Here is a 25,191-nt window from a genome sequence, read left to right as displayed (position 1 = left end):
GCATGGAACGACACAATGAGTTTTTCAACACTCGTAATGCGGATCACATTTCATATCCGGACTGGAGTAAGCGTGTTTCAAGTTTTTATAGACAAATTTCATATACTCTAGTGCCCCAAACATGAACCAGCAATGTGTATGCGCACATATTTTATTATGTCTTTGTAAAATAAACAGAACCTCAGATACTTTGATCTCCAGAGATATGGACAACACAAACACATACAGCCATTTGTCTCCACACCCCACAGAGTGAAGTTGCGAGAAAGCTTCTTTCCATCCTGTCCTTCCTTCACATTTGTTCCTTCTCCCGCACTTCCTTCTCTTTACACATTCTTCTCTTCACTCAGTTCACATAGAAAGATTATATAAAAACCATAATGTTTTATTTGATCTATGGGGACTAAGCAAAATACTTTTAGATAGAGCAAGCGTGAAGGCGGCCTTCTAAAAAGTAGTCAATTACCTCTGTCTAGTGACCAAGACTGACGAGTTTGTGATCATGTGACCCGCGTTAAACGCCCGGCACAAGTCTCTCTGTGCGACATAGATTCCTAATGAATGGGTAAAATATAAAGTAAAGAGTTAAATTGAATAATCAAACGTCTCGATAAAGTATCACATAAATGACCAATAACCAATTGCCATTCCAACCTAAATTTGAGGTCACGATAAAATGGAGTCAGATAAAAGTAAATTGGAATTAAATTAATTTGCCACACTGAAAAGAAGGAACATGCAGGTATCATTCACCCGCTCTATTGGAAACTGTTGTTGGGCCGATTGGGCGGGCCTTACATCTTCCATGTGCAATTAAGGACACTGATACAGCGGTATGTCTGATTATGAATGGGGTGACTCAATGGATTAATCTGATACACAGAAGACAACGACATAGACCGAAAATTCAAAGAGGAATTGACAAAAAAGTAACTATGCCTTCATTCTTTGTTAAACTGATGTGAGTCATTTGTTCAAAGATTGTAGTGCTTATAAACATAATGAAAATATTATTAGACATTTGACATTTTCATACAGACCAATAGCTCTGCAAAGTTATAATGCTGATTTGTTGATATTTCTAATAATAATTTATCAAAACATATTTGATTTGTTCAAGATAGTTGTTACTAGTAATGATAAGATTTTTTGTGAGTTTGTTGTCATCTGTTGTTGGACAAACTGTTACACAAAACTAAAAGTTTCAAACCCTGATCCAATATATATGCAACCGATGACTTTAACCTATTATTATATCAACAAAGTACAGTATGTTGTACAATGTGCACAGTAGCTATATGGAAAATTGACTGTTTTATGTTACCTGTGTCTATTATGATTGGCCATGTTTTTATGTTGACTGTAGCTGCTGCTTCTTTAGATCTGAGAATCTTCGTTAAAACCTGAGTAGTGAGAATGCAAGCAGCCTTGCTGACCTGAGGAAACCAGGAGAGAGAAGTTAACAATGCTACCAAGCAGAAAACACACCCAAATAAAGGTGTCTACCAGATGCAACACACAGACTTACATCGATAATCATGCGGACAGTGGGCAGAGTGGCTGAGAGGTTCTGCGGGTGTGGAGGCCTCACGGTGACAGGAATACAACCAGCATACAAACAGCCATAAAATGCTGCGATCAGATCTATACCTGCACATACAGACAATTCATATGCAATGCAAATTTTTATGTAAATGTATTTATTTATGCCAAAACAGTCATAAGTAAGTTTTTATGCTCATTTTCTCTCTTTTATATATACACACACACAATATACTGTGTGTGTGTATATATATATATATATATATATTTTTTTTTTAATATATATATACTAAAATAACACGTATTATATATATATATATATATATATATATATATATATATATATATAATACGTGTTATTTTAGTGTGTTATTTTAGTATATATATATATATATATATATATATATACATACTATTATAATATTGATTCATATTTTGCTTTTATTGATATATTTTTAGTTTTCTTTTCATATTTTTATATTTTTGTATTTTTTGTTTTTATATTTCCATTTAGCTTAAATTTTTTTGTTTTAGGTTTACTATTAGTAATTTTAGTACTTCAGCTAAAACTTATTTATCTCAGTTATTTGCCATGGCAACATTTGTAATTTTCACTTAAGTTTTCTTTTTTTTTGGTACTGTTTTTTCCAATTTATTTAAAAATTCAATGAATTTATTTCAGCTTCATTTAAATTACTGCAAAAAACAACAACAACAGGATTAATAGTTAAATAAAATTGTAATAACAATAACAACACTGTTTTTTGCTGCTTTGCCTTTAAAGGGATAGTTCATCCATGAACGTTAAATCATCATTTACTAATGCAGTATGTATGCCATTCTTTCTTTTTTGGAAAAGGAGAAATAAAATAAATGTCTCACTCTTACTTGTCCATATAATTCTGTTTCTATTGTCTTGAAAAACAAATAAGCTCAGTTGTGAAAAACAACTACAATCAATTGAGAATCATTTCTAGACTTAAATCGACACTTTCCTTTCAAGAGTTGGAAAAAGTTATTCATGCATTTATTACATCACGGCTGGACTATTGTAATTCTTTATACCATGGTCTTCCTCAATCTTCATTGGCACGTTTACAGATGTTTCAGAATGCAGCAGCTAGACTGTTAACTAGTGCAAAAAAAGTCCCACTTTACTGGCTTTCTGTCTTTTTTAGAATTCAATTCAATTCAATTTTGCTGATTGTTTTTAAAGCTCTTAACAGACAAGCCCCATCTTACATCTCTGATCTTATTTATTTGAACTCAGCTCTTAAGTCCCTCAGTTCGGCCAATAAAGCTTTCCTACATGTCCCACGGTCATATCTTAAATTGAACAGAGCCTTTCAGAGCAGTTGCTGCTCCATAAGTTTGCCACCTAACATTATGAATGTTCCTTCTATTTCTGTTTTTAAATCCAGACTTAAGACACATCTTTACGCTTTAGCCTTTTCTGATTATTAATTTATAGATTAGTAACTGTTATCTTTGATTTTTACTCTATTTTATTTGATATTTTATTGTATTTTATGATTGTTTTGTACAGCACTTTGGTCAGTGTAAGCTGAATTTAAATGTGCTCTATAAATAAAATTTACTTACTCACTATAATGGCAGTGAATAGCGACCAGCATCAAGCTTTTAAAAAAATGTAAAAGTATCACAGAATGATCCCATGCGACACACGTCATATATTACAAGTGTTCTGTGGGTATACGATAGGGTTTTGTGAAAAAATAAACAGAAATTGAATGTATTATTTGTTATTATTATTTGTTGTTATTATCTGTTAGCGCAACAGTTCACTTCGACTCGCCCAGAAAGAGCACACAAGTTGTGAGAAATCAAGATTAATAAAAATGCATGAGTGGGACATTCTTTTGGGCTCCGAAAAGCATTAGCACAACACCAGGAGTAAAAGATGACTTAATTTTCATTAGAAGGTTTCATTTTAAAGTCACCTATATTTTAACACCCTCTTCACATGTGAAATGATAAAAAGCACTTTTCTGTAAATACCAATGACTTCCCTGTTCCCTCCTATACAGTTTTTAACTGTCTAGTTCTTAAATAACAGTCTTAACAAAGGACATAGTGTGTGTGATTTACCTGGTGGATACAAAAGCACCACATTCTCTCCAATGTTAATACCACTTCTCTCCATGAGAGCAGCAGCAATCTTCTCTGCTCTTTTATGAAGCTGAACACATGTAGCTGTACACACTGCCACTCCCTAGAGAGAGAGAGAGAGAGAAAACACATTATAGGCCAGCGAATCAGAAGTTCTCAGAAAGGGAGTTTATTCCTTCCACTATTTGTTTGGAATGTATGAGTGTTTTTTTACCTTGGCATTTAAAAGTACATAAAGCGTATGGTCAGGATCGGTTTGTGCTCTCCACTGTAAAGCCTCTGTAAGGAACTGATGCTAAAAAAAGGCAAGACAGACAGTTCATCAACAATACCTTCAAACATATAACATTAATAACACATTAAATGATTGTGGCATGTGATTGTGCCATAATGATCATAGTGCTTACCATCATTGTAGGCCACATACACAGCTGCATCCACACGAAAGCATTAAAATACCACACAGTGCATTTTACATAAACAGCTTAAAATAATCTGTCTGCATTATTTATTTCCTGTTATACGGCCTCACAATACAATGCAAAATCTGAGTTTACCTTCCTGACCAGATCTTGGTCTTCTATGAGTCCCAGATCTCTGCCTGCAGCCTGCGCAATTCTTTTCCCAGCAACCAAATTACCCACCATGATGGATGCAGGGCCGACACCGACTATGAAAGACAGAACAGGACAGAACACTGTGAGAAAAATATCACATCCATCAGATTTTTTTTACCTCCAGATTTGAAGGTTCTCTCACCTCCAAGATCTCCATTTAATCCCTGCATACACACCTGGTTGTTTCTGACGTGGTTTGGGCATGTTGGTAACGCAGGTGTGGGGGCACATGAGGATGTTGCAGGGGTGCAGCGCCCCCTCCAGGAAGAGTTGCTTGGTGTCTGAGATGTGAATGCCCCCCAGGGGAGTTTTGGGCAGGGTGTTGGCAGGAACCAGTGCAAGACAATACAATCCCACCTGATGAATACTGTCAATTGCCTGAAGACGAGAAACAATACACAAAACCACCAACAAATAAATAAAGCATACATAAAGGATTATCAAACCTTTGTGTGTTAAACTAAAACGATCAAATAACTGTTGTATATAAGCAATAAGCCACTCAACACTTTGAATTTTCCACAATATGGTAAAGTCCATAGCACATATTGGCAGTACAGTCACAGGTGTGTATTTATTGGCGAATGTACCATGTATCTATTTTATAATTACTAGTCTGTACCTGCAGAACCCGACTCATCCACTGGAAGCTGTCTTCTTCACTGGCATCAGGCCTTTGCTCAGCTACGATTACTATCCTCTCATCATAGAACACAGTCACTGAGAACACAGCAATTCTACAAAACACACATCAGATTAATATCTATTCTCATTAAAACAAAGGTTAAGACTAAATTTCCCTCTGTATATTCAAAGGGGAACCCTCACCTGCCTCTGTACACAGTTTTGACTGGTTCCACTGCTAGTGCTGTCGCTACTAGATCGTCAGCGTTGTGACGACGACCACTAACCATTAGCAAGCCCTCATTCTTACCCACCACAAATATCAGACTACCCTGCGGAAGGAAGAGAGATGAAAAAATGATTTTAACTAGGGCTGACAATAGATTCAAAATTTTTATCACAGTTAATCGCACCCTTTTTATCGTGAAATTAGAATAGACAATTCATCTTGTTTAACACTTTCATTTTAGAACATGAAAAAATTCACTGTGTATAGTTTGTGGACAATGCGCAAACAGCAAAGAACTTGCTTACATTTTAGATAAGTCAAGTTATGATACCGAACAGGATCATGTTTGCGCATCAATATAACGGACTCACGCGTGCTTAAAGTAGCCTATGACTCCTGTATGTCACCGCAATCATCTTTACCTTGATTGCAATCCTCATCCATCAAAACATTACTAGTGAGACGCTGGTTTGCTTTATCCAGCTGAGAAAGTAGTTTGCGTATCATCTGGCCATACAGCAGTGGGATGTTTTGACGTTCCGTTCAGTCTGTATTTCACACAGCGCAATGCATGAAGGCTCGCGCTCTTCAGAAACAATGACAGAATATAACAGTGCTCGGTGTTTAAAATCGAAACACACACTGGAATGAATAATATACGCAACGTGAATCGATTCTCTCTGCCATCTCTGATGTAATCAGCATGGTTTTGGACTGTTTTGGACTGATTGTTTGAATGATTGTTTGAATAAATTCGCTTCCTGGATTATTGGACTGAAAACTCAGAGTTCAGCGGCTAAAAATGATCTGATTGCAAACGGAGAAGCGAGATCGGGTTAAACGGTTTAAAATTTCCACCTACCAGGGTAACAGGTGCTTGTGCCATTGCTCAGTGTGATAAACTCCCGATTTCTAAGATCATCTAACTGCATGACTTAAATTATGTTAAAGATGAAATTTCGCGTGCTTCTGTATTTGCATTAAATTATTTGAATGCGTTAAGGATTTTCAGTTAATTGCGTTTTAACCTTGACAGCCCTGATTTTAACACATGAAAAATGGCACTGTCCCTCTCTTGTTTTCCTCTTTCACACTCTTACCGGTCCAACAAAACCCAGCAATCCCGACCGCACAAATGGGATTTCACCAATAGGAGTACCACTAGCGTTGACTGGGATCACCTGTGAGATACCATAAAAATATGTTTATGGTACGCAATTCAGTACAAAGTTTTATAATCTTCTGTGTATGAGAGTGTTAAGTTGATCACCATACCTCAAAGGTGTTTTTAGTGACTCCAGATAGGCCGTAGTACATGGTTCCACCAGCACGAGAGTTCACCACGATCTCTCCGATCTCATCCGTCTTGCACAGCATGGGCGGCCCATCCGGTTTCACAATGCACATCAATGCTAAAGCACACATAAACACACATGCTGACTTCAGGCATGCACATATGATAATAACATATTTTAAACTTTGATAGCATGGTATTGTGAACTGGATTTTTCTCTGTGAGTGACAATACCATAGTATTACCATAGTCTATACACACCCAAGGTAATATCATGAATATCTTTTTTCTAAGTGTAGACATGTGAATCACACATAGAATTCAACACACACACACACACACACACACACACACACACACACACACACACACACACACACACCTCCTGGCATGACATGTCCCACATCCTGGACGGTGAGAGCAGAGTTCTTGTCTTCAGTGTTGACCCTGATGACCCCATGACTCAGCCCAGTCATGGACAGGATGGCTCTCGCTGGAAGAGGTGCACCGGGGACCCCAGGCCTGGAGAAAGCTCACAAAATCAGGGAACAAATACTAATATATTTCATTTAAAATGGGATCGTCTAAAAATGATATACCTGCGAATGGCAACCGTCATGGCCTCAGGTGATGTAGCACACGGGCAGATGACCTCTGGCTTCAGACCATAAGCCTGGAATACGTTCAAAAATGCATCACATGATGAAACCGACCCTAAGCCAGAAACAGATACAGAGAGACAAAAAAAGTGAAATCGTTAAATATAAATATTAAATGAACATCATGTCCCGTGAAGTGTCTGCAGGAGGCCTGTTAGCGTAACTCACAAGGATTGGCTCCATCAGCAACAATTAGCATGCGCAAGGAGGCCAGACTGGTGTCTCTCTGATCTCGGTGAGCCATCATCGCCCAATGCAGGTCACGACACTTCACCAAGGCAATACGTGCTGTAGAAACAAAGACGTTTATCATATCCAAACAAATGTGTGTAGACGACAGACATATATTTGGTCTTGTACCTTTGTGTATGTGAACTCTCTGAACCCAGGACAGTGGACAAGCCTTCATTACTGCATATGGAACACTGATGGTGTGGATTCGGTTCATCACACTCTGAAACACACACACAGATGTTATTGGGGGAAAACTGCCCTAGTAAATTTTCACCCCAAAATTAAAAAGAAACAAAAAAGAGCCTATTTTAGGACCATACGATAAAGCACATACCTTCTTACAATTCTCAGTAACCTCATTATCATTACTGAAAAAACTATCCATATTATTTATATTTATATTGCAAATAATACAAAAGTACACATCATTGTTAGGGATGCACGATGCATCGGCCACCATATCGATATCAGCTGATATATGTTCAGTTGTTATCGGCTTAATAAAAAAATGTGGCCGATATATTGAAGCTGATAAATAATGGATTTTATTTCAGCTGAGACACTTCAGATGCGCACTGTTCGCCATGATGGTTTTGAATTGCTTGAAATATGATTAGAATCACTTCAAAAAAGGAAAATACAGTTAAGTGCAACATGTGCAGTGCAAGTCTGTCATATAGGCTACATAAAATTATAATGAGAACATCAATATAATTGTGTGCTTGGGAGATGGATTTTAATGGTGAGACTTTTGTTTTTGTAATCAGCCTATCAAAAATTATATAAAAACTTATCGGCCAATATATTGGTTATCGGCTCACAAATATAAAGAATTATCGGTTATCTGCCAAAGTTTTCATATCGGTGCATCCCTAATCATTGTAATATTTGATGCACTGATCTGAATAAATGTGTAGTAATAGCATTGATGACACGTCCACATTTTGTCACTCACCGTGAGAACTCCATGCCACAAACCCATGTCCTTCTTAAAGTCCAAAACATTCACCAGTGTCTCACCTGTGTGCAGACGCATTTCGTTACATCTCCAAACAAAATAGCTAGTTCTTTGGTTTAGTGTAACTGCAACAAAAGGATGGTGTTTCCACAGCAACAGCATCACTCACCCTCACAGTAGTTACAGGCCTGAGTGAGTGACTGGCAATGTGTTAACATGGCAACTTTTGAAACCGCAACACCCATCACTGTGCCCTCCTTACTGGCCTTATACTGCATGAGAGAAAGAGAGGAGGAGATTTACATGTATTCAACAGGCATACACACACAGAATCACATGAAGCACATGATCTTACCTCTATGTATGCCGTGTCTGTGTTGGCTGTTGGGATATGAGGCTGCCAGTCTTTCGAAGGCTTCGTGAGGTATTTGGAGTCTGTCACCACCCACTTTAACCTGGGCCAGCCTGTCAGAAACCCAACTAGTATTAGATCCATCATAAATTTCTCATTACTGACTGGCTTTTGAAAATAAATGGATGTAATTTGCATGTGTGAAGTCTCTGACCTTTAAACTGTAATATTTCTCCAGTGGGGGTCTTGGGTAAACCCTTCAAACAGATCTCACTGGTCAAAGCCAGACCCACCCCACAGCTACCTAACAAAAAACCAACTTGGCTGCTACCCGCATCCTGTAAGCACATGGAAAACATTTTGACCACAATAGCAATATGTATTGTTAGCACTCCATTTAGCTGTAGTGACTACCTTTCGGGATAGTGGAACCTCTATTGGCACAGGAATGACTTCTGCCAACAAACAGCCATAAAATGCGACCCAGAACATACCAGGGTCACTGTTAGGATACACCAGCGCCACCTGGGTCAATAACAAAACATTATTTGCAAATAATTAAAGTGCAACAGCAGCATTTTTCTAAAATAAAAGTTGCTTCTTACAATATATAGTATAATACTAATAGCAATGTGAAGTAAATGAGTGTTTACATCAGTATTGCATTTAAAAAAAAAAAAACGAAAAATATAAATAAATAAAAATTCTTAATTGAAATAAGGCAAAAATAAATAAAAAAGTATTTAATAGAAATGTTAAATAGAAATGTTGCTGGGTTAAGGAAACAAATATGAGATGGAGGAAAAAATATTTGGCAATGCTTTAGCAGGAAAACAAATGTTTTAATTTCCCCCTCGAAACTTTTCGTTCCCTCGACACTTTGCTGCAAAGTTTTCAGGGGAACGCAAAATGTTTTGCGAGCGAACACAAAGTTTCTTGGGGGAACGCAAAAGCATTAAATTATTACTTTATTATTTTTTTCCCACCACCATGTCCCTTTAGGGGCTCCGTACTTCAGCAACTAACTAAAACAAAAGAACTTGAAGAACTAAACTGATTAAATTAAACTGAAAAATAAAAATAAAATAAACATGACTAAAGCACAAAAAATTGTTAAAACCTAAGCTAAAATTAAAATGAAAACTCAAAATATAAAAAAAAAACATATTAATAATACTAAAATAACACTGGTTTATGTGCACAAACTTGTCATAACACCTATAACTGAGTTATATTATCAGGAAACAATCTTAAATGACAAAGAGTTGTTGTTCTTTTACCCGGTCTCCTGGTTTGATGATCTGCTCATTTTTTGCTCCCAGCTTGTTGAGGAGAGTGTAGGCCAGCTTTACACTTCGACTCCACAGTTTCCCTGTTAATCACACACCAATCAGCCCATAGAACTTTCTTGCCAATCCCAGCATCTGCTTTCAATCAAGATAAGTGCTTTGCTTACCATACGTAAGTGTATAGAGTGGTTTTCCTGTGATATCCAGAGCTGTGAGGGCAGGGCTTTTGCCCTGTGTGGCACCCCATCGAGTTAATGCTGCCTGAAGAGCAGGAGGCCAGTTACTGACCACACCCAACGGCTCCCCCTTCACTGGGATTATCTGCCGGCCTTCTGGCCTAGGGGTGTTAGGATCTGTCTGAGGAACTGAGCAGGAAGAAACACGTTGATCTACATTAATGCACCATCCTTTCAGAGTGTGTCTGAGAAATGGCGAGGACTGAATTTATCCTGGAGTACCTTCCACGATCTCCTCTTGGTCGTCCATGAAGAACTCACTGAGTGGCGGGCGTTTGGGTCGTTTTAGCGTGTTTAGCAGCTGCTGGATCTTTGTGGACACACGGCTGGACACCGGAACACCTACACCAGGATTGGGGTCAGGTAGGGTGGGATGAGACAGACGAACAAAGACACACTCCCGCACACTTTCAACTGAACTGGGAATTCGTAAATCACAACTAGACTATATGTGTACATGTATATACATGTTTTACACTCTCCTACAGTGGTATTTATCAGTCCTGGTCCAAAGATATCCTGATATACAATGGCTTATAGATCAAATTAAACTTTTATTATTATTTAAAATTATATATAAACTACTATTTAAAAGTTTGGTGTCACTAAGAATTTTTTTTTTTTTTAAGAAATCAATCGTTTTAATCAGCAAGGATGCAAAAACAAATCTAGAAACTGTTTTCAACATTTAATAATAAGAAATGTTTCTTGAGCACCAATTCTTGAGCATATTAGGATAATTGCTGAAGGGACACTGAAGACGGGAGTAAAGAGGAATAAATTATCACAGGAATAAATGACTATTTAAATTGGAAAAATATCTTACAATATTGCTGTTTCACTGATTTTACTTAATCAGATAAATCTTAATGTCCCCAAACTTTTGAACGGTAGTGTATTATTACTTATTTATTCTGATATATTTGTATTTATTCAATAAAAAAAAAATTAAAGACTTGTGCAAAAGTCATATGGACTTTTTATCATACATATGTGGTGCTTTTGCATCTTTCTGAATCTTCAGTCCTCATTTATTGCACTGCATGGAAGAGAGTGACCAACTGTAATGACATGAGGTTGAGTAAATAATTTTCACTATTCCTTTAAATATCACTGGTTCACCTGTAAAGCATTCCTAATGTGTGATGAAGGATCAGGACTGAGTAAAAACCACATGTAAGCAGAGCTGGAGGGATGAGTGATCTACTATTATTTATTTATTTTCCTAAGAAAGTACAGGGTTTCACTCTGGTTCACACTATCTTTGTGTAACACATATACAGTATACAAAAACAAACACACAGCTTTAAAGTCGACCAACAGGACATGTCTAGACCAATCATTACCTCTGCCTATTCTTCTCACTGACAGAGAAAAGCAACATGACACAAGTGGATAAAAGGTAGAAAAGAAAAAAGAAACGGGATGCGATTAATGAAGCAATCATAAACACAGCATTCATAAAGACTTATTGAAATGTCCCTACTGAGATGTTAACACAAAGTTCTGAGAGACATGAGAAGAAAGTTATGAAAAGAGTATACATACATTTTCAGAGTATGTATGTCTAATGCAGCACACAACAAATACATGTTTCTCTTTTTATCTCTCTTTCTTTTACTCTTTTTTCCCCTCTACACACACACACACACACACACACACACACACACACACACACACACACACACACACACACACACACACACACTCAGTACCGTCTGCTGTCTCCATCATGCTGGACCGGCTCTGTCCTCGACTCATGCCTCGCACCACGGCGTTGGGAGGCAGATCCACACGAGAGCCTCTGGCCTGAGCTTGGGATGGCACATCAGGAGGCCCGACTCCTCCTCCTGGATCTGGTCAAAATAACACATATTACACACTCATAATCAACCCTCAAAGTTTTAAAGATATTTTACCCTTGCTCATAAAGGAATAGCTCACCTTTCTTTCTTACATGGAAAACAAAATGAGAAATACAGTAGAATCATGTTTGAGGTGCTTTTTTTAATCCAATAGTGAACTATTCCTTTACGAGTCTGTGTAAAACTATGTCCATTCAGGACTGCTTTTTAGTATATGCTTCCTTCAATTGCGTAAACTAGTGATAAGGCCAAAGATATTTGAAGGTAACATGAAATCAAACTATTTACTATTTAGTATTTACTTTGCTATTATTATATGGATTTCTAAAATACTTGATTCTGATTTATTAATCATTCAAATATTTCTATACAATTTCCTATATACACTTCCGTAAAAAATTTTGGGTCAGTAAGACACACACACACACACACACACACACACACACACACACACACACACACACACACACACACACACACACACACACACATACATATACATCCATACATGCATATATACCTGTATATAAATAAATACTTTTATTCAGCAAATATTAAGCAGCACAGATGTTTTCAACACTGACAATAATAAGAATTTTTTTTTTTTTTTTTTAAACGCATATTAGAATGATTTCTGAAAAACCATGTGACACTGAAGACTGGAGTAATGATGCTGAAAATACAGCTTTGCCATTACAGGAATACATTATATTTTATAACACATATATTTTAAGTTCTATTTTAAGCACAATATTACTATTTTGCTGTATTTTTGATTAAATACATACAGGTGCTGGTCATAAAATTAGAATATCATCAAAAAGTTTATTTATTTCAAGAATTCAACTTAACAGGTGAAACTAATATATTATATAGACTCATTACATGCAAAGTGAGATATTTCAAGCCTTTATTTGTTATAATTTTGATGATTATGGTTTACAGCTTATGAAACCCACGAAATCAAAATCTCAGAAAATTAGAATAGTACATGAAATCACACAGTAATTACACAGTAATCCCATGGTCATTGAACCAGGCTTTGGTTCTTTTGGCAGTGTGGGCAGGTGCAAATCCTGCTGGAAAATGAAGGAAGCATCTCCATAAAGCTTGTCTGCTGAAGGAAGCATGAAGTGCTCTGGAAATGTCCTGGTAGACGGCTGTGTTGAGTGGACAGCACAGTGGACCAACACCAGCTGATGACATGGCTCCCCAAACCAACACAGACTGTGGAAACTTCACACTGGACTTCAAGCATCTTGGATTGTGTGCCTCTCCATTCTTCCTCCAGACTCTGGGACCTTGGTTTCCAAATGAGATGCAAAATTTGCTCTCATCAGAAAAGAAGACTTTGGTCCACTGTGCTTTATTAAATCCAGAGTCAACGCAGTCGTCTACCAGGACATTTCCAGAGCACTTCATGCTTCCTTCATTTTCCAGCAGGATTTGCACCTGCCCACACTGCCAAAAGAACCAAAACCTGGTTCAATGACCATGGTATCACTGTGTAATTACTGTGTGATTTCATGTAATATTCTAATTTTCTGGGATTTTGATTTCGTGGGTTTCATAAGCTGTAAGCCATAATCATCAAAATTATGACAAATAAAGGCTTGAAATATCTCACTTTGCATGTAATGAGTCTATATAATATATTAGTTTCACCTGTTAAGTTGAATTCTTGAAATAAATAAACTTTTTGATGATATTCTAATTTTATGACCAGCACCTGTATATCCTTGGTGAGCAAGATACTTCTTTCAAAAACTCTCATATCACTCTGCAGTCTCTTTCTTCTCACATTATGAAGTAACGTAAACTCAAATTAATATTTAATGTTATTTAATTTATTTATTTGCTAAGTAGACGTGTAATTTATGAGATACAGTCACTCGCTCATTATCCCAAATGAACCTCTTCACGGTGATACAATATTCATCACCCTGTCAAGGTTTATTTTGATCGACTGACTGTATGTTATATCTTACATAACTGTCTCTGGTTTTACTGTGTCTCATCATCATCGTACATCATTGTTTTCATAATCTTTCTTTAAAATGAAATAACTTGTCTGCCTCTGTAGACCAAGGCTGTGAGGGCAGAGAAACGTATCATTAACCAAAAATATAACATCATAGCCTACAGAATATTCTGTTTCAAGTCTATTGCAAACATGAGTTCATTAGTTCCTCTTGGCTAACCCCACATTCTGCATGCTGTCTACAGCTATTGTCTACATCTCTTAACAATTTCACACACACTCAGGGGTATGTCATGTGCAGGAAAAGCACACTCTCTGAATAAGTACAGTCTGGGATCAAGTGTGTATTAAGTCCTGAGATGATTAGTCCTGAACCACATAACAAGCTCAACCAGATCTCTGAGAACCTTTATTAATTTTTCATCAGCTCCTATGGACAGACCAATCATTCATAGGCTTTAAAACACACAGGTGGGGCAGAGGCTTAAGGGTGGAGCGTGTGGAGGGGTTGATAATATTTGTAACTCACAACAAATCTTAAACACACAGGACAAAGGTGAAAGATTTCTAACACTTGACTTTACCTCTTCCTATTCTTCTCACTGACAGTCACAAAAGATATAAATGAACAGAAAATAAACATTGGGCAGAAATAATGAAGCAATGAAAACACTTGCACAAAATGCCTGGTTAAGCTGCTAAAATTACTTAAAACCAAATGGTAAAATCTAAAGTGTATTTACAATGACACAAAGTGTGTGGGGGTAATGGTGACTCACCGATGCGTGTCTGAGCGAGGGCCTCGGCCAGGGCGGAGGGCTGGGAGTGGGAGTGGGGTGGGTGGGCAGGTGCGGGTGGAGGTGGAGGTGGAGGTGGGACCTGCTGAGACTGAGGCTGTGGGGCCTGGGTGGGCCGAGACTCCCCATGTGAGAGAGTGGAGGAGGCAGAGGAGGAGGTGGAGGAGCCGTGCAGAGAGCTATTAATCCAGGTGTCTGGAGACTGCTGAGGCCCAGCACTTTCACTTGACACGGCCTCATCATCAGAGGAAGATGAGGAGTCTGACAGAGAGAAAGAGAAATGAAAAGACAAGGAAGAGAATGATAGAATAAGTACAAGAAGAATAAAGGTAAGAAACAATCATCCAAACAATAGTAAATGCAGTTGTCACTATACCAAAATATCAATACTTGCTACATTTCAACATTTTTGCAACCAATTTTAACACCACACCAAAAAAACAAACATTTTTTTGCTAATGAACACATATACATATTGCATATACATATACAATATATATATGTATATATGTATATATATACATATATACATATTGTTATTTAAAAAGTAACTAAAATTACAATAATTTATAAGGTATAAAAATTAGATAAACGTATTTATGAGATATACATAATTACATTTAAATGTAGTTAAATAAATGTAAAAAAAAAAAAAAGAAAAATACAAAAGAAAAGAAAAGAAAGAAATCTGATTTAATTAAAAATTTAATAATGGGTGTAATCTTTCCTGCATGATTATTATATAAAATACATAAGGGTAAGGAGTTTTACTGAAAAATACAAGTACTTTGCAAGTACAAGTATTAAATATAAGATAATATATAACTTCTTTATTTGGTGCTTGTATACATTACCCGGTGGGGTGCAGTTGTCAATTGGTGACTGTACATATGCGGACCGACGTTTGGTTGGCATGGGCAGCGCCATCTTTTCCTCTTTATGCTTGGCCAATGCTGCCTGAACTGCCTCAGTGTGGATATCTGAGACAGACAAAAAAAAAAGTCAGACAGTTTTGTTACTAGGACATCTGCACTTAGTGTGATGTTAGCAGATGCCTCAGTAGATGATTTTATCCAAAGTGACAGGTAAAGTCAACCTTGAACATCCTGAGGCTAAATGCTTTGTTCCAGAGTACAAGACTGATTTGAATCTCATTAACTGACTGCCTTTATCTCGATTCAAATCAGTAACTTTTGTATTATCAGCAAAGCTTCTTAACCAATAGGCAGTCACCCATCAGAGTGTTGGTACTAATTACACAACAAGGTCATGAACATGCTTTATGACAACAGTAGGACCGTAAAATATATATACACGTCTGTGGCGAGCAACTGAACAAACAACCTACACAATCAAATAAGCAAGCTACTATCTTTCTATTGCCACAAAGCACCAGAAATCCACAGTGACCCATTTCATCTAGGCAACCATTTTGTCCAAGCGCGACTGCCATGGCAGATGACTAAACAGTTCTTACAAGGATGTGGTCAGAGAACAGGCAAATATTACCATCTGCAGGCACTCTGTAAACCTCACACCCAATAAATCTCAAGTAAAGACTAGTCTATATACAGCTTAATGGAATTATATAACAACATTTTATAGGTGAAGTGTGTCGTTTGTTCAGTGTTGAAAAACGTTTTCCTATCCCAGTTTAAAGTGCAAAAACCACTATAAGTAACCCATGTAAGTAAGTATATAAGTAAGCCTTGGGCTGTATATCCTTATTTTTGCTATTTTGTTTAGTGCCCCCCAAAAAAAGAGTCAAACTCTGGCTTGCACTGTAATAACATGTAAAGAAAATGTAACAGAAAAAAGTTGCATATGTTGTCAAGCTGTTCTAACCTGATCTGTAGCGTTCATCTCTAGTCCCGCTGCTTCGGTGTGGTCGCCGTGTGCGCCGGTGGCGTGAAGAGGAGGAGGATGAGTTCGACGGGCCAGGTTCAGGTTCAGGTTCAGGTTCAGGTTCAGGTTCAGGTGCCGAGGCGGAGGCGGAGGCGGAGGCGGAGCTTGGACCAGGGGACTGTGCATCATATGCCGGAGGCGGAGCCAAATCTGTAGAGATAATAAAGTTAACTTCATTAAAACTGGCAGATGCAGTCAATGACTACAGAAAATGGGAAATATTAATACGAAGAACTGTGGTTTTCATCTCAAATATCTCCAGAATAAAACAACAATTCTATCTCACAACAGCGACTGACAATAAAATAATGTTTCATGCTGCAGTCCTATATTTGATCAGTAGAAGGCAGCGCAGAGGGACTTTGGATGGAACCCTCAAGAGAAACAGCCTGAGAAGATGTTTCATAACCACATTATCATATGAGTCAGTGGACGACCAAGTAAAAAAAACGAGGAGGGTGAAAAAGCAGGGATATTTTTGTAGTTCTTACTTTGTATTTGTGTCAAGTAGGGTGCTAAAACTTTGGCCCTTTTCTTCTCGTATCCTTTTTGTGTGATGTCACCTAAAAAAAGAGAGATAATGTTATTACCAGTTAAAAACACGAACAGCATGAATTCAATTCATTGTTTTGGTCAAATGTCTTTGAACAGTCAGATAGATTGTGGTTTATCTTTGCAGTTGATCTTCTTCTTTTTTTCAGTGTAATTTTCAACATACAGTGGCCCCCAAAATGTCAAATTTGAATGACACTGCATTAGATCACAAAACATCCAAGCAATTGAAATATTTTGATTTTGCATAAAATAAAAAATAATTATTTAAAATTGTAATAATATTTCACAATTTGGTAAGCATGAGAAAACACCAAACCGATCCCAAACTTATTAATGGTAATGCTAAATAATATCAAGTATAATAGGAACGCATTATTGGAGTTGATGAAGGAGGAACAGTTGTTTAGAAAAACCTAAACACCGAAATCTTAAAAGATCATCACATTCTTACATTCTGACAGCCAAGTTGATTTGCGCGATTTAATGCTGGATTCTGCTTGTGAGTGTGAAAGAGAGCAGAATGTGTAATCTAGTGGGATTATGCAGGATGGAGAGAGCTTTGGTTATGATACTTGAGCAGCTCAAGCTCATTTCAACACATCCCCTAAAGGGGAAAGATTTCAAAAGAGATAACATGAAAATATTTATCATCCCATAGAAATCAGATTGGCCATTACGCTTAAACGTTGAGAGCAAACAGCACGGATTCATAAGGAGAGGCCACTAAACAAACCATTCTTTCAAGAGCATTTTCCACATTAAAAGAAAAATGGAAAATAGAGAAGGAAGAGTCAACTCCCATAAGTAATGCATGAGGACCGAACCCAGCTGCACTATGGGATATTTTTAGCTTCAACAGACTGTTCTATCACATGTAGCTATGAAGGGGGTTATGTATATGTGTTCATTTTGTATATGATAATTTGAGTGTTATTCAGAAATAATGTTTTGGACTGCAATAAATGGCACAAATAAATGCGCTCTTCTAATTCAACCGCAAACTAGACGGTTTTATTGGTGGCCTAAGGTGGTCCAGTCCACACTGAGGCTCAGATGGATTGTGATTGGTTGTTGGGGGAGTGATGATAATGTGAAGTGAGTGGCAACAGACTAAGGCAGAAATCTACTTTTATCCGAGATCACTCACTCATACACGGCATGGCCAAGAGTTAGACACTGTCAGTCCATGCAACTGTAAACCTGTAACATTTATGCTACAATACTACCTCAAAATCTTACTTCCAAAAATCATATTCATAATTCTAAATTTGGAAATGTATTACTGTTCCTTTTGAAGTAATATAGTAAAATTACCAGAAAAAAAACACATAACCTGCATGTAATCTGTACAATAATCTTAACATATAATCCAGACATTATGGCCAAAATGTAACCTTAATTCTGAATTTAATTAGCAAACCCTTGTTTTAACCCTTGTCTTGCAAACCTGCAAACCAAATTTAAATTATTCCAGGACTACAACCCAAACTGTACTGGCCTGAGATCCAAATCTTATTTTAACTAGAATCAATGTCATAAATCCACTCTGTAATCCAACCAGTCTGAACAGATTTTAAAACATTAGCCATCACTGGTGCAGATTTTCGGAAACTATTTTCAACTCATCCAGACTGCAAATCAGGGCAAAAATCTGAGCAAAAGCCGTGTATTGTATTCCAGCCATCTGAATTGAGCTGATAACCGAACATCAAGAGGGTTTGAAAATCGATTTAATCATGATAGGTCTGTAATCTTGTATTTGCAAGGCATTATGGGCAAAAGTCCTATGACAAGTGACCTTTTTTTAGTAAAGCAGTTTTTTCCTGTCATTTTTTATTTAGTTTATGCATACATAAACAACTACTGGCACACATGCACAAACAGACAGAAACATAGGGATTTTTTTTTTTTTTGGCCCTGGGAGAAAGATGGTGGAGGAGGATGTCACTCCTTTAAGAGATAAAGCTACATGAGTGTTATTGTCTGACTGTGATTATCAAGATAGAAAGCATATACAAGTAACCTACAAGAAACCTAAATGAAAACAACTTTGAAAACAGCATGAAAACACCCTTAAAAGGGTGGTTGGTTATGTTTTCACTTTTTTAAATGAAAATAACCTTTAATATAAAATTACAAATCAATAAAATACATTTATTTTATTATTAAATAAAATAATTTTTAATGTATATTACATTAAATGTGTAAAATTAACATTACATACATATTTACTAAACAAAAAACGGCTTTAGCAAATAAATAAAAGATATGAACACTAACATTCAAATGTTTGGTGTCAGTAAGATTTTGAAAGAAGTCTCTTATGCTCACCCACGCTGCATTTATTTGCTCAAAATACAGTAAAAACTTGAATATTGGGACATATTTTTATTTAAAATTTCCTATTTTAATAATGTAATTTGTAAAATGTATTTTTTTAAAGACATATTCCCTATTATCATCAATGTTGAAACCAGTTGCTTAAGATTTTTTGTGGAATGAGGAAGAGTGGAAGAGTTTGTTAATTTTATTTCAGGATTCTTTGATAAATAGAAATGTAAAACAAATACATATAAATATTTTGTAACATTATATATTTACTGTCACTTTTGATTAATTTAGTGTCCTGAATAAAAGTATTTTACTGACCTCAAACTTTTGAATAGTAGTTTGTATCTATCTATCTATCTATCTATCTATCTATCTATCTATCTATCTATCTATCTATCTATCTATATATATATATATATATATATATATATATATATATATATAGATATAGATATAGATATATATTCTTCAATGTTGCAAAAATTATGTTATTATGTTGATGTTACTGATTTCACATTAAGCATTTTCTGTAAAGATAAATACAATAGAGACTGAAACGTCTAGTCTCTCAGTGACTTTCTGTACAACAGACATGCACACCAGCTGCTCAGACTGTGGGAAAGATCTTGGATCTGTGTCTGAGTGAGTAGAGTGCATGTATGGAAAGAGAAAGAGATGGAGAAACAAATTAAAGCTTTTTTTTATTGACTGAGAGAACTTGTCTCTGAGAGTCTTGTTCCTTTGAAAAGCATTAACTACCCATATCCACCCTCCCTCTTGTGTGCTGCATCACTGGCCCTGAAACACTATGACACAACAGAGCTCACACAATGACTTTCACTCAAGACACAATACGGCTATCTCTCTATTGTGTCTACACACACACACACACACACACACACACACACACACACACACACACACACACACACACACACACACACACACACAGCCTTGGTTACCCACCACCAGATGGTGACTCACCATTCAGCAACTTCCAACACTGTATCACACTGTCCTGAAGTTGAATTTCATTGCCCCTCTTTCCTGTTCTTTTGTCCACATCCAACATTCTGTCTCTCTTTACACACACACACACACACTTCCTTTCCCTCTGGATGATGTCATGTTCTCCAGTGCTAAATCTTCTACCCTATGACATGGTTTCCTGTTCTGCTGAGAACATAAAAACAGACTGTGAGAGACAGAGAGTGACAGAGAAAAAGACACAACAGGGAATTCAGTTAATTCTTATCTGTTCATGCCTCTTTCTACATTATACAACCAGATCCACAAACCGGCTCTGAAAACTTGCTAATGGAAACAGTAAAGTCAGGGTTACCAGGGTGTGTGCATACAGGTGACAACAAAACTCAGATTACCACTTCACACACCTGGGAACATGCCTTGTCAGGTGTAACCTTCCTAATTCACTTTGCAATACAGTATATAGAATGATCTGACCTGTGTTTACAGTGTGGTTTACCATGTGCAAGAGTAAATAAGGAAAACGAAGTCTACTTAATCTACTAAGGGACAATTAAGCTCATTTTAGTCCTCAATTCTCATTACAGTAATGTGAAATTCAGTCTCAATCTAATTATTGTAACAAATAATTAAAATATATAATTTATACAAGTATTTTGTATAAAAATGTAAAGCATGTCAAAACAGCATTAATATTGCATTTGTTGTACTGCATTTAAAATCATTGCAAAATATGTATAATGTATAATTATGTATAATTATACAAAATATGTATAATGTATAATTACAGTTATGAGAATAATTGTTCAAAAAAAAATTATGAGAAAGACCATATCAAAGCCCTACAGTAATATAAATTGGGGGCAAAATTGGTTTAATTTTCCTGAAAATAATTGTCACAATGCAAAAACAAACTAATGGCCTTAGTAGTCCGTATAGAAAGGAATAACATTTTATTTTATTTTGGGGTAAAATGTGACTTTGACATTCTTTACAGGTTTTGTGAGATTTATCCCCTTTCTAAGACAATCATCCCTGTACTAATGCTCATAACTTAAAGTTAGGGATTTGAACCAATCCCAAAACATAAGTATTACATTTTGGCACATTGTTTATGCTTTGAACATGAATATTACCACAAATCAGTTAGCTTGTTGAGTATAATAAAACAGGAAAAAATATTCCCACAGACTAAGACTGAAGGAGTCATATATGGGGACCATATTATCATAAAGACTTGACTTGGGCTAATAAGCAACCACCTAGTAGCCACCGCCCAGAATAACCACCTAACAACAATACAAAAAACATTCAACACATTTTCAACCACATAGTAACACTCTAGCAAACAATCATAACCCTCTATCATTGTGGCAGCAAGATTTGTGCAGGAGAGCACCATTCAGCCTATCTTCAGCTATTATTACAATTATGCTGTGACACAAAAATTACACATTTCAGCTTTCAGCAGCCCTCTAATAAAGGTCATACTGTGCGGTGTGAGTAATACGGTTAAAAGGTTTTATGTCATGCTGTTGGGTTTTAGCTGTTCTTGTGGCATATGTGCTTCTTTTAGCTTTATTCGTTATGAATGAGAACAGCCTAAGGCAAACTCAACTGTTACCATAGCAACTATGACTCTAAATAAAACCCACCCAAATACACACAAATATACATACCAAAACAACACAAAAGCCTACTCAGATAATAAGACATTATTTATGCATGTTTGGAGAAATCATTTTTGCCATCATAAAAGTACAGGAATGCTCAAAATTGCTGTGTGAATGTAAGGCTGGAAACAGTGTACACAAATGCAAATGTACACTCCTGCGTTGCACTTGTGCTAACAAACCTTAGTACTCATGGGGCCAATAGAGTTACCTTAACCCTTTAAGTGTCACCCCCCTTTTTTTAAATATACATGAAAATGCACATTTCGACTTTAAATGGTTGTAATTAAAGAATGCTTTGGAGTATAGATGTAAAATTGGTCTTGTTTTAAAGAAGACATTTGGCAGATTTTTGTTGAAGTGAAATAAATTAAGAAAGTGAAACAAAAGAAAAGTTATATAAGTTTGTGTTTATGAAAATGTACAATGTAAAAAAAATAATTATTCATATTTTATATAAAATATATATTTTTAAAACCTGGCCGACTCTAAAACTGCTAGAAAATCAAAGCCAAAAATCTAAATAAGTTGTGTTTCAAATTTTAGGTTGATATCTCAAAAAATGAGCTTTCAGTGAGATTTTGTTTGGGCGCAGTACCAAACATTTTCACTAGGTGACAACCAGACTCCATTACTGCCCATATAAGGGCGCCTTCATTTCCATATGCGTTATTAAAAACATATTAATATTTTTTTTTCTAAAATAATTGAATGGATGGTATCTTTTGAACTCTTGGCATGAAAACAAACTGAGGTTTCATCCATTCTTTCATGATTTTTCATGTTCATTGCGATTTCAAAATAAAGGTCTGAACACGCCTTAGGAATATGAAAATATTCTTGTTGCAAATTGATAAATTACAGCTCCTCTCTAATTTATTTTAGAAATCATTCACCAAATATGAAAACTAGAGTTTGTAAGCTTTCAAATGATATATAGTTTGTCAAGATTAGTTTATGTTTATTATAGTATATTACTGTTTTAAATATGTAATAATTTTGGGCCCACCGGTGGGCCGGTGACATAGGGGTGGTTGATTATGATTTCACTTTTTTAACTTTAGTTAGTGTAATGTTGCTGTTTGAGCATAAATATTTTATTTTACAGAAATTGCTTTTTAAGGACTACAACAAACGGCTGGTAGGGACTACAATGAGCTTCTTCATGGGTTAGTGACATCACTAATCCTAAAATGTACATTCATAGATTATCATGACAGAATATACTAATCAATGACTAGAACAAATTAACTCCACATCAGCTACATAAATTCATTAACTAACCAATCAGAAATGTCCTGTTGCATTCTACATGTTGTCACTTCTTCTCAAGTCTCTCCATCTTCCCAGACTCCAGTTTAAACATAAAAGACTAAACGTTTTTTAAATTTTCAGTGCATGTCTGTGTGAAGTAATTGGAGCTGCTAACAAGCTCCGCCCTCTGTGCCGGGAGAAGCAGCTCATTTGCATTTAAAGGGACACACACAAAAAACAGTGCGTTTTTGCCAAGCGGCAACCTCCCCGTCTCTCTCTTGAAACCAACACGGAAGTGAGTTAAACTGCAATTCGTTGACTGGCCGCTTGAGGCTGTTGTCAGAAGTGAGTCAAATCTGTATCTCCTCCATGTTAAAATGCCAAATTTTACAGCAGAAAAAAACGTGTTTAAAGCCTGGTGTCTGTATGTGGATTTGGTCTATACAGCTCATTTTGCCCTTCATAACAACTGTGAGGGGGGTGAATTATTTTATAACTCGTCCGTTTAGTTGATTAATATTTAAATTTAAGGGTGTGGCCAAGCTACTTGAGTGACAGATGGATTGCCGCTGTCAGTGCTAGCCGTTTGTCTGCTGTTACTAGCCGTCACTTCACCTCAGCAATGTTAGCTGCTGAACTTGCCATCTCTGCAGTGTTTGTGCTTTTTTTCGGGATTATTATTTCATACAATTTAATACTTGGGTAACGTTACAAAGCCCACGTCTTTGGATTCCGTCGTTATCGTTCGAGAGAACAACCAGCGCTGTATTTCAGTTGTTTTCCTCTGTGAACATGCACTAATGGATGTCTGGCAATTTCGTTGCTTTTTGGGGTTTTCAAATTTAAAACGTCAATAAATGCTCGTTCGTTCTGCTCTCACGGAACAGATGGATTATAATATGCTTATGTACCGTCAGATGAAATCATGCAGGCGTCGGCGCTTTTCCGTCCGTGCAATAAATGCACATGAATGAGCGCGGATTTTCTAGCACATTTACTTGCACTTCAAAGGCAATATATCTATGGTTTAACGGTTAAACCATAACCCATTTGAGAGACGGCCAACATCAGAATTTAAAATGGACTGAATAAGCTCTCTACGAACTTGAGCGATGCCGCGCTGACGGACCATGAAAGAGTGACTGACATGTATGCACATAAATCACCTTCATACACAATCACTCTCGAAGTAATACACAGTCTCACTTGTAGCCATGTCTTTTAACTATTATAATATTTCGAAGGGCAAAAATAGGAACGTTTAATTGGCTTTACATCATCAGCTAACTCGATCACGTCGAGCTAGGTGATTTCAGATAGCCAGGCCAGGCTCCTCAGCTCCACTCACGCCCCGCCTGTTTGCCTATTTTCTGTTATCCGGGAGTGACGCAAAGCCAAGATGGCGACGGCCGGCTCCGCCCACTTTAGGCTTCAAAAATGCTCTTCAGAAACCTACGGGTGACGTCACGGACACTACGTCCATATTTTTTTACAGTCTATGGTTTTTGCTCACCCTCAAAAAGTAACAATTTGAACATGCTATAAAAATATCTGTGGGATTTCACATACACACCCTGGGGACATCAGAGACTTATTTTACATCTTGTGAAAATTGCATTATGGGACCCCTTTAAAAAATGCCTGTGGCATTCAACTTTATTTGTCATTACTCAGACAGC

At 36.7% G+C, this 25,191-nt stretch overlaps 1 protein-coding gene across 4 annotated transcripts in view; it reads right to left on the bottom strand.

The window, feature by feature from the left end:
* dip2bb (disco-interacting protein 2 homolog Bb) overlaps positions 1-25,191 on the bottom strand; it is a 37,664-nt gene that overhangs the window by 7,897 nt on the left and 4,576 nt on the right. Inside the window, exons 2-30 of one of the 4 annotated variants that reach the window (XM_079883160.1) lie at positions 17,204-17,275; positions 16,653-16,862; positions 15,662-15,787; positions 14,790-15,068; positions 11,880-12,020; positions 11,511-11,528; positions 10,387-10,506; positions 10,096-10,293; positions 9,920-10,011; positions 9,054-9,164; positions 8,854-8,977; positions 8,643-8,752; positions 8,457-8,559; positions 8,285-8,349; positions 7,456-7,549; positions 7,264-7,383; positions 7,036-7,150; positions 6,819-6,958; positions 6,418-6,554; positions 6,243-6,323; positions 5,118-5,245; positions 4,912-5,026; positions 4,466-4,667; positions 4,230-4,342; positions 4,080-4,103; positions 3,887-3,967; positions 3,652-3,775; positions 1,529-1,650; positions 1,325-1,436 (exon numbers count right to left, since the gene is read on the bottom strand). In XM_079883160.1, coding sequence (XP_079739286.1) covers positions 1,325-1,436; positions 1,529-1,650; positions 3,652-3,775; positions 3,887-3,967; positions 4,080-4,103; positions 4,230-4,342; positions 4,466-4,667; positions 4,912-5,026; positions 5,118-5,245; positions 6,243-6,323; positions 6,418-6,554; positions 6,819-6,958; positions 7,036-7,150; positions 7,264-7,383; positions 7,456-7,549; positions 8,285-8,349; positions 8,457-8,559; positions 8,643-8,752; positions 8,854-8,977; positions 9,054-9,164; positions 9,920-10,011; positions 10,096-10,293; positions 10,387-10,506; positions 11,511-11,528; positions 11,880-12,020; positions 14,790-15,068; positions 15,662-15,787; positions 16,653-16,862; positions 17,204-17,275 — 3,477 coding nt within the window. The remainder of the gene's footprint in view (positions 1-1,324; positions 1,437-1,528; positions 1,651-3,651; positions 3,776-3,886; positions 3,968-4,079; positions 4,104-4,229; positions 4,343-4,465; positions 4,668-4,911; positions 5,027-5,117; positions 5,246-6,242; positions 6,324-6,417; positions 6,555-6,818; positions 6,959-7,035; positions 7,151-7,263; positions 7,384-7,455; positions 7,550-8,284; positions 8,350-8,456; positions 8,560-8,642; positions 8,753-8,853; positions 8,978-9,053; positions 9,165-9,919; positions 10,012-10,095; positions 10,294-10,386; positions 10,507-11,510; positions 11,529-11,879; positions 12,021-14,789; positions 15,069-15,661; positions 15,788-16,652; positions 16,863-17,203; positions 17,276-25,191) is intronic. The other 3 variants (XM_079883162.1, XM_079883161.1, XM_079883163.1) reach the window with 3 other exon arrangements.

The sequence above is a fragment of the Squalius cephalus genome (genome assembly GCF_949319135.1).
Source record: "Squalius cephalus genome assembly, chromosome: 10".
In the NCBI taxonomy this organism is placed as follows: Eukaryota; Metazoa; Chordata; class Actinopteri; order Cypriniformes; family Leuciscidae; genus Squalius; species Squalius cephalus.
This window is presented reverse-complemented; position numbering and strand designations above follow the sequence as displayed.